The sequence below is a fragment of the Salmo salar genome, chromosome ssa03 (assembly GCF_905237065.1).
Source record: "Salmo salar chromosome ssa03, Ssal_v3.1, whole genome shotgun sequence".
Taxonomy (NCBI): Eukaryota; Metazoa; Chordata; class Actinopteri; order Salmoniformes; family Salmonidae; genus Salmo; species Salmo salar.
The window spans coordinates 41,367,719-41,378,371 of record NC_059444.1 but is presented as its reverse complement, the minus strand read 5'-3'; the positions used below and the strand labels follow the sequence as shown (position 1 = coordinate 41,378,371).

Below are 10,653 nucleotides of genomic sequence, written 5' to 3'. Positions count from 1 at the left end.
AGGTTCAGTAAAACGTTTGTATTATCGATCCAAAATGTATTTAGTAGCCATATGTAGGGTTTGCCAGAGCAAAGAGGAAAGGGGGATACCTCATCAGTTGTACAACTGAATGCCTTCAACTGAAATGTGTCTACTGCAGTTAACCCAACCACTCTGACTCCCCCCCCCCCCCCCCCCCCCCCTCCCCACCTTATTATTGGCAGTACAGTAAACACATGCTCTGAGACTATTGTTCATTAATTGGTTAATGAACAATAGTCATTTTTTCATCATTTTTTACCATAGAAAAAATGGCAGAGACTTGTCCATCAAATAATATGTAAGGGAAAACCTTCATCTAAATATCAGTCTGCGTTTACAGATGCAGCCCAATTCTGGTCTTTTGCCACCAATAGTTTTTTTTTTTGCCAATAATTGGTCAAAAGATCAGAATTAGAGGAATATCACATTGTTTTCCCAATAAAATAACAAATGATCATATTAATATGAGAAACTCACCTGTGTTTTCATAGTGAGAGTGAAATTGGATACAGTACGTGTTGTTTATTACTGGTTCTACATAATCACACATCGGCCAGTGTAGAGATCACACACACAGATGTCTGTGTGCTTGAAGGTCCACGTAGGCAAAATCAACCCCAACACTGAAATGTATTTTTATTTCCTTGAAATACAAAACACAATAAGGATTGCAAACAAAATGTATATAATTCTGAATTACCCCATTCATAATACACAGACATGCTAAAATTGATGAATTTGTCATACTTGGTAAAGTACTGTACAAAAAGAAGTTCTGAGCAGGCAGTTAGTCAATCAATATTAGGAGGCAGCGAGGCGGGACCACCACTACTTCCTTCAAAGCTGTGTTCTTCTAGCCTACTCCAACTGAGAGGAACTTGAAATAACTTTTCTTTACATCACAACTTATGTCCAGCAATATCCACTAGTGTTGCTGCAGCTAGAAAAAACAGTTAAGGTGTTGGCTTGACAGTTGCTGGACCCGGGTTCAAGTTCACTACAATATACTTCCATGGTTGGTTTCATTGGATACGGTTACAGGCACACACAATAATACGATTATTGTTAGTCAGATTAATGTAATAGTTTGATTAAAGCGTTTACATGCTTTGCAAGAACGATCGTCAATCAAAATAAATGTTCTACTACAGCAACCATCTTATTTTTGGGAATCCTATTTGATTCTGAGTTTGGACATATAAAGTTTACATGTAAAACCTGTCTAAGATGCATACTTTCAGTTCTTCCGAAACTCAATTCCCTTGCGGAAAAGAGGGAGGCTTGCGTTGTTGGTGCTAGCATATGCACAGATCACATTTTTTATTTATTTAACTAGGCAAGTCAGTTAGGAACAAATTCTTATTTACAATGCCGTCATTGTAACTCAGATTAAGGTGTTAACATGTTCTTATAATTCGAAAGATTGCTCAGAAAACCAGGTGTTTTAATCAGCGTATGCTTACTTTGATTATGACCACACAGCTATTAAGATAAGCAGAATAAGGTGTTTACATGACTAATGCATACTTGGCCTACTGCAATTATCAGTTTAATATCAAATTATTAGTGAGCATGTAAACATACTCATTGACTCTCCCTTTTAACTGCCCTTAATTGACCAATTTTTAGCAACAACTTCCGAGTCCATTGTACAGTATCTGCTTGAGCAAAAGTGAGGTGTAGAAAAGTATTCCCTGCCAAATAATAGTTTTTGTGCGATTAATATTCACAGACCTACGCCTCCCCTGAATCAGGTGATCCCCCGCCAAACACACAGGCACAACCACACACATTGATTGGAGACAGCTTGTTTCAATCACAGAAGTTTCCCTAGGATTTTCTACCTGCAGCAACACTAGTGTAGGATAATGGTGGAAATACTGGTAAAGCACAGTGGCTTTATTTCCACACCAAAAAGCAGGGCCTAGGCATATGACAGCAAAGCTGCATTTACACATACAGCCCAATTCTAATCTTTCTCCCAATTATAGGCAAAATAGTTCATTTGATTGATCAAAATAACAATTATTGAAAAAAAAAAAAAGATTGGAAATTGGCTGCCTGTGTATACACAGCCCAAGGTGAAAATATTCCTCACTTTTACATAAAAACGGGAAAAAAAACACATACGCCCGCTAATAACCCTAAATAAAATCTTGCTTTCGTTCTATGTTAATTATTCATCAATAAAATAACTATTTATTTCACACAGTACCAGAAAAATCCAAGCTAAGTGGCATATTAGTAGTCCATTGCAAACAAAGCACTTGTATAAAATATTTAAATGATTTGGTCCTCGTTACAGTATTGTCCACAGGCAAGACACATCCAAAATACTTGGCTTTAAAATAATGAGATTGTATATGGCTAAAATCAAAGGCACATCTCTTTACTTGGGCTGTGTTTACACAAGCAGTCCAGTTTTTGGCAAAATACCAATTAATGAGGAGAAAAATCAGAATTAGGCTGCCGGTGTAAACGCAGCCTTTGTGGTTCATGATGTATTGGTACAATAGACTGCACTGTGTCTTGTTATTCCATTATGTTTCCTCATTAGAAAACCACAACCGCACTTAACATCCACAGCAGCTTTGTTCATTATACACACACACATACATTAACGGACGTAGGAAAATGTACAGAAAGTGCATGGTTCTTGTTTGTGTTGCCATAATACAGCTCCACTGATTACTCCTGAGGTATTTCTAGTTCTCAAGTTGACTGCAATTGTTTGGAATGACAATTCAATATGGAACAAAAACAGACTGGCACCCAGGCTAGTCCTCCTCATCTATGAAGGGGATGTCCAGGTCTGAGAGGTTCCTGCTCCTTGCCTTGGTGTTGGGCTGGGGGTTCTGTCCATCTGGTTGGTCTCTGGGGCCTGTAGCTGTAGTTCTTTGGGCCAAGTCAGCAGGCTTAGGAGGGCACTCCTGCCTCTGGCTCCTCCACAACAGGTTCACTCTGCCTGGTGGAGACACCAGTCTGGATTAGTCTAATAGTAGACAGCCTGGTAGAGATTCTCTGGATTAGTCAAATAGTAGCTGATCCCAGATCTGTTTGTGCTGGGCATGACAATTATAGTCAGAGGAGTTAATATAATATTATACACTTAGGCAGTCCCGGAAATAGAAAACCCACTATCCTGGGGTTGCAAGCACAATGCTCTACCAACTGAGCTACAGAAGACTAGTTGGCTAAAGCGCATACAGATCTAGGACCAGATTAGTGTTATGATATGGGGGTAATTTTAATGTTAGCACACAGTTAGGCAACACACTACCATTCCACACTCCATTCCCAGGTGGCAGCACCAACCGAATAGGGGCTGGAAGCCTTGATAAGTCCACATGTGCGAGCAATCAGTGGATTGGCTACCTGTGACCAGAGGCCTCTTGGCCTTTTTAGTTTAGGCATACCTCTTCGTAGTTATCTTTTTGTATATCTTTTTTTTTTTTGGTCACCCTTTTGAACAACAAACAATAATTTGCTTGGAATGGCCGATCTAAAGGTAATGACAGAGCTGATGCCGGTAAGTTTGCTGTCACCTGGTCACATTTACATACAACACAGTCCTCATATGCTGATTTGTCATCATCCTCTGCCGATTTTTGAACTTCAACTCCTATTGAATAGTGAAATCCTAAGTATAAATATGTTTTGTGCAAATGTTTTTTTGCATACTTCAAAGAGTAGGGCATTCAAGGAGTTGGTCTGATGGTGCCTGCTGATGTCATTGGCCTCACCACTTGGTTACAGACCAGTTAACTAGGCCTAAGATTGGCGCCGTCTTCTTGAAGAAGATGGCGCCAAAGAACATGGCTGACGTTTTACATGCTCCCAACCAATTGTGCTATTTTATTATTTTTTTTCCACATTTGTGTAACTTGTTTTTTTAACTTATTGTGCACATAAAGTTGCTGCTACCATCTCTTATGACCGAAAATAACTTTTGGACATCAGAAAAGCGATGGGAGGACGCAGATTGGGTATCCTTCTGAGAATCCGGGGGCGAACGCGTAAACTCCCCCTGCCTTCCATTCTTCTCGCTAAAGTGCAATCATTGGAAAATAAAATGTATTACCTACAATTAAGATTATCCTACCAACGGGACATTAAAAACTGTAACATCTTATGTTGTTTCACTGAGACCTGGCTGAACGAAGATACGAATATAGAGCTAGCAGGATTTTCCATGCACCGGCAGAACAGAGACGCTACTTCTGGTAAGACGAGGGGTGAGGGTGTGTGTCTTTTTGTCAATAACAGCTGGTGCGCGATGTCTAATATTAAACTAGTCTCGAGGCATTGCTCGCCTGAGGTAGAGTACCTTATGATAAGCTGTAGATCACATTATCTACCAAGAGAGTTCTCATCTGTATATTTACCACCATAAAACGAAGCTGGCACTAAGACTGCTCTCAACCAACTCTATAAGGCCATAAGCAAAGAAGAAAATGCTCACCCAGAAGCGGCGCTCCTAGTGGCCGGGGACTTTAATGCAGGAAAACTTAAATCAGTTTTACCAAATTTTACCAAAATCCTAGATCACCTTTACTCCACACACAGAGATGCATACAAAGCTCTCCCCCACCCTCCATTTGGCAAATCTGACCATAATTCTATCCTCCTGATTCCTGCTTACAAGCAAAAACTAAAGCAGGAAGTACCAGTGACTCGCTCAATACGGAAGTGGTCACATGACGCGGATGTTACACTACAGGACTGTTTTGCTAGCACAGACTGGAATATGTTCCGGGATTCATCCAATGGCATTGAGGAATACACCACCTCCTTCATCGGCTTCATCAATAAGTGCATCGATGACGTCGTCCCCACAGTGACCGTACGTACATATCCCAACCAGAAGCCATGGATTCCAGGCAACATCCGCATCGAGCTAAAGGCTAGAGTTGCCGCTTTCAAGGAGCAGAAGACTAATCCGGACGCTTATAAGAAATCCCGCTATGCCCTCCAACGAACCATCAAACAAGCAAAGTGTCAATACAGGATTAAGATTGAATCAAACTACACTGGCTCTGACACTCGTCGGATGTGGCAGGGCTTGAAAACTATTACGGACTACAAAGGGATACCCAGACGCGAGCTGCCCAGTGACGCGAGCCTACCAGACGAGCGAAATGCCTTTTATGCTCACTTCGAGGCAAGCAACAATGAAGCATGCACGAGAGCACCAGCTGCCTAAATGATTACCGCCCCGTGGCACTCAAATCGGTAGCCATGAAGTGCTTTGAAAGGCTGGCCATGGCTCACATCAACAGCATCCTCCCGGACACCACTCCAATTTGCATACCGCCCCAACAGATCCACAGATGACACAATCTCAATTGCACACAAGGAACACCTACAAAAGGAACACCTATGTGAGAATGCTGTTCATTGACTACAGCTCAGCATTCAACACCATAGTTCCCACAAAGCTCATCCCTAAGCTAAGGACTCTGGGACTAAACACCTCCATCTGCAACTGGATCCTGGACTTCCTGACGGGCCATGCTGATCCTTAACACTGTGGCCCCTCAGGGGTGTGCACTTAGTCCCCTCCTGTATTCCCTGTTCACCCACGACTGTGTGGCCAAACACGACTCCAACACCATCATTAAGTTTGCTGACGACACAACAGTGGTAGGCCTGATCACCGGCAACTATGAGACGGCCTACAGGGAGGAGATCAGAGAACTGGCAGTGTGGTGCCAGGACAACATCCTCTCCCTCAATGTGAGCACGACAAAGGAGCTGATCGTGGACTACAGGAAAAGGAGGGCCGAACAGACCCCCATTAACATCGACGGGGCTGGAGTGGAGCGGGTTGAGAGTTTAAGTTCCTTGGTGTCCACATCACCAACGAACTATCATGGTCCAAACACACCAAGAGAGTCGTGAAGAGGGCACAACAAAACATTTTCACCCTCAGGAGACTGAAAAGATTTGGCATGGACCCCGGTTCCTCAAAAGGTTCTACAGCTGCACCATCGAGAGCATCCTGACCGGTTGCATCACCACCTGGTATGGCAACTACTCGGCATCTGAGCGTAAGGTGCTACAGAGGGTAGTGGGAACAGCACAGTACATCACTGGGGCCAAGCTTCCTGCCATCCAGGACCTATATAATAGGCGGTGTCAGAGGAAAGCCCATAAAATTGTCAGAGACTCCAGTCACCCAAGTTATAGACTGTTTTCTCTGCTACCGCACGGCAAGCGGTACCGGAGCGCCAAGTCTAGGACCAAAAGGCTCCTCAACAGCTTCTATCCCCAAGCCATAAGACTGCTGAACAATTGTGGCGGAAGAATCAGAATTAGTTGTGTAACATAGATAATTAAGATGTCTTATCTGCATAATATGCTTATGTGATATACTTGTTATTAGAATGTATCCCTTCGGACTCTGGTGTTGGCAGTTGCACTTCTTCCCTCAGCTGGGGCTCAGTCACCTGGGGCCCAGAGAGGGCAGAAGTCAGGCTTGTCTTTAACATGTCCTTGGTGCTATGCAGAATATCAGAAAGGGAAGAGGACAGGAGGGACATTGTCTTCATATGTGAATGTGTCTTTACCTATTCTTAAACCATGTTAATTGATGGCGTGATTAATGGGGAACCAATTACTTGTCTCCACAATGTCCGTGAGGCAGTCACTCCCTCCTCTGGCATTGGGGGATGTGTGTGGTAGTGTCTGGAACCATTGTATGTCATCTCTGATGTTGCACTTATCCTGGGATAGTGTATGGCCTAGAGGCTCACTCCCCTCAGTGAGCTTGTCCAGGAGTGTGGTCAAGAAGGGGTTTTACTTGAGATGGGAGTATCTATAGTTGACAATTCATTTATGCCATTGGTCGAGTTGGTGTTTTTGTTTTATGAGTACCAGGAACGAGATCGGAACCTCGTCTTAGGGGCCAAACTGAACGATAATTTATAGCGAATGCTATCTGGCTACGGGATACTCCTTTCTCATTTAAAAAGTTTCACCTTGTGATCCGTTCCAAACATCTGTGGTTTGTTATGTAGACTAGGGAGTGGATCTTTGCTATAAAAGATCTCAGTAGGCTTTGTGTTGGCGCTCTCAACGGATCATCAGAGATGGTGATTCGTCGACCAGCCGTCGCTATTGCAAAGCTCTCACTATTAAAGATTTAGTTTAAGTATAACTCTGACTTGTGTGATAAGTTTGTCTCTCCTCATTTGATAGTAAAGAAATGAACCACCAAACAATTCATCAAATCGCCACCGGACAATTTACATTGACCCCCCTCCCTTTTGTACACTGCTGCTACTTGCTGGTTGTTTGTTACCTATGCATAGTCACTTCGCCCCCACCTACACGTACAGATTACTTCAACTAGACTGTACTGAGAGCATTATTGAAGCTAGTAGTTGAGTACAATTAACTAAAGACCAAGTGGCAATAACGTTTTTGCAGATAGATTTGGACCCATGCAAAGCGTTAAGATGGTCTGCGGTAACAATGACTGTCCATTTTATAAATTAATTAGAGAAGTGTTTTTGCAAGTGCAGTTCCATTGGGATTTCACTAAAACAATTTAAGAAATTATTTATTTGCAATCGCACACTGACTCAGTACCGGTGCCCCCTCTATATAGCCTTGTTACTGTTATTCTTATTGTGTTACTTTTTATTATTACTTCTTATTTTACTCTACTTGGTAAATATTTTCTTCTTGAACTGCACTGTTGGTTAAGGTATTGTAAGTAAGCATTTCATGGTGTCACGTCCTGACCCTAGTAAGATGTAATTTTCTATAGTAGAGTAGGTCAGGGCGTGACAGGGGGTGTTTTGGGTGGTTTGTCTATGTTTTCTATTTCTATGTTTTGTTCTATTATTCTATGTTGGAGGTTTTTGGGATGATCTCCACTTAGAGGCAGCTGGTTCGCATTGTCTCTAATTGGAGACAATATTTAAGTCGGGTTTTTTTCTAGTGTGTTTGTGGGCAGTTGTTTTCTGTTTAGTTGTGTTCTGTGTAGACTTCAGTACCTGACAGAACTGTTAGCTGTTCGTTTTCTCCTTGTTATTTTCTTTGGTGTTCTGAGTTTTAATAAACGTCATTATGAGCACTCAACACGCTGCACCTTGGTCCCCTCTATACGACAGCCGTTACACATGGTAAAGTCTACACTTGTTGTATTCGGCGCATGTGATAAATAAAGTTTCATTTGATTAAGACCCTTAGACTTAGCAGGTGGAACAATATTAGCAAGCTAGTTAAATCGGTTTTGTAACACTTGTACAACAGGGACTGGCTGATAGTCGGCCTGCTTGTGATACTAATACAAAAAGTCAGTCAGAAATGCAGTAGATTGAGCAAACACTCACCCTGAAATACCATTGTAAACGGTAAATCCTTTTCCTGGTTACACAAAACCGGCGCTAAAAGCATGCAGACCCACTTTACAACTAGCTACTGTAGAAGGTGGCATCTTAAAAGGGAATCCACCACTTGTTTCTTCAAAAATCTCTCTCTTAATATAGCCAGGAGTTCGCTAGCAGGAGTTGGGTAAAACACAAACGGATATGTCAACCATGCTACTTCCAATGCACCAGAGGTAAAAAAAAGACTTTGTTTTACAGCCTGGTTTAAGAATGCAAGTGCAATCACAACACAATTATTTTCACAAGTAATTTCTAAGTAACTACCTGGGCTGTAAAATAAAGTGTAGGCTGTAAAATAATGTGTTACCAAAAACAAAGAGTTGAAGTGAATGAAGGCAGAGGATGGTGAAGGCTTACCGTACCTCTACTGACCTTCTGACTCTAGGCTTCTCACTCTATCCTCCAGCAGGCTCTCTGAGCTGATAGACAACGACAATCTAGACTCTGAGTCGTCAAAGTTCTCCTGCTCCAACTCTGGCAACCTGCACGCCAGCTCCTCCCTGCACACACAAACACACACAGGAACACATTAACACAGGTAACAAACATATGTATATAGTGCTGAGGCAAAAGCCAAGAACTCCTATTGTACCACTAAGACAGTGTCTCTTAATATATTCCTGGGACTGCACCTTTTTGTTCTAGTCCAACACTTTAACACACCTGATTCAACAAACCAAGGGCTCCGTGATAGTTTGAATCAAGTGAGTTAGTGCTGGGTTTAACAAAATTGTGCACCCCTCTGAAGGTCCAGGAATGTATTGAGAAACGCTGAGCTGTATGGTATATGGTGCATACACCGCTTACCCCTTCAAAGTAGGAGGATTATTTGTCAGAATAATTAGATCATATTGTGATGTCATGATCTGGGCAAAAAACTCCATCCCACCTGAACAGGCTGAAATTCCAGGCATTTTTTGAAACAGCTGTTACACAAAAAGGGCATTATCATAATTTTCACTTTCAGATTGCTATTTCGACCTCGTGGAAATATCTTTGAAAAAAATGAAAATCACATTTTTAACCACTGCCCCTTTAACACTGACAGCTTCTACTGAGATAGCGTTCCTCTTTAACATTCATTGGTGATTAGTTCAGTCAGATGTGTTAGTGCTGGGCTAGAACAAGATTCTGTACCCCATAACAGAGAACTAGAGGAGTCAGTCTCTTAACTCACTTCTCCTCTTTGATGGATTTGATCCTCTCGATGAGGGTCCTCTCTGACTCCATGTCTATATCCGACCGGTTAAGATCATCCATTTGAGGTACGTCCAGCTCTGATGAAGGTTTCTCTAAGATCTGCAGATATATATATATATAGTATGAGTCAATATACCAGACAAGACAACTATTTTTTGGAACGTGGGAACCATATTCCCAAAGTTAAATTCCCAGTGGCAATGGGAATTGGATCCCACAGTGATCCATATTCTCAGATGTATTACACACAAGAGTATACCAAACATTAGGAACACCTCCCTAATATTGAGTTGCACCCATCCCCCTTTTGCCATCAGAACAACCTCAATTCTTCGGGGAATGGACTCTACAAGGTGTTGAAAGCGTTCCACTGGGATGCTGGGCCATGTTGACTCCAATGCTTCCCACAGATGTGTCAAGTTGGCTGGATGTCCTTTGGGTGGTGGACCATTCTTGATTCACACGTGAAACTGTTGAGCGTGAAAAATCCAGCAGCGCTGCAGTTGTTGACACAAACCGGTGTGCCTGGCACCTACTATCATACCCTATTCAAAGGCACTTAAATCTTTTGTATTGCCCATTAACACAATCCATGTCTCAATTGTATCAAGGCTTAAAAATCATTTAACTTGTCTCCTCTCCTTCAACTACACCGATTTTGAGGTGGATTTAACAAGTGACATCAATAATGGATCATAGCTTTCACTTGGATTCAGCTGGTCAGTCTGTCATGGAAAGAGCAGGTGTCCTTAATGTTTTGTATACTCAGTGTATATCAAGTTTATAAAGTATGTTGTAAACATGTCATTGATCTAGGATTGCAAAATTCCAGCTTTCCCCAAGCTCGTTTGTTTTTCCTGGACGATTTCTCAGAAACCTGAAATTGTTTTCAGAATTTTGCAACACAATGTGATATCAAAGCAATGTTATGGTGGAACCAAAGTGTTCTTCCAGTGTCCTGTCTACAGTGTGAAACGGTAGCGACAGTTATTTGTTATTTTATTTGTAGGATGCCTATTAGCTGTTGCTAATG

The 10,653-nt window shown here is 42.0% G+C and overlaps 1 protein-coding gene across 11 annotated transcripts in view; it reads right to left on the bottom strand.

Annotated features, from left to right (window-relative positions):
* Nucleotides 1-642: 642 nt before the first annotated feature.
* Nucleotides 643-10,653, bottom strand: part of LOC106600513 (unconventional myosin-IXb) — an 80,891-nt gene continuing 70,880 nt past the window's right edge. For 5 of the 11 annotated variants that reach the window (XM_014191924.2, XM_014191934.2, XM_045714851.1 and 2 more), the window contains 3 exons: nt 9,598-9,719; nt 8,793-8,920; nt 643-2,986 (listed from right to left, as the gene is read on the bottom strand). In XM_014191924.2, coding sequence (XP_014047399.1) covers nt 2,799-2,986; nt 8,793-8,920; nt 9,598-9,719 — 438 coding nt within the window. In that variant the 3' untranslated portion in view covers nt 643-2,798. Of the gene's footprint in view, nt 3,029-8,777; nt 8,921-9,597; nt 9,720-10,653 lie in introns of all 11 variants that reach the window. The other 6 variants (XM_014191933.2, XM_014191928.2, XM_014191930.2 and 3 more) reach the window with 6 other exon arrangements.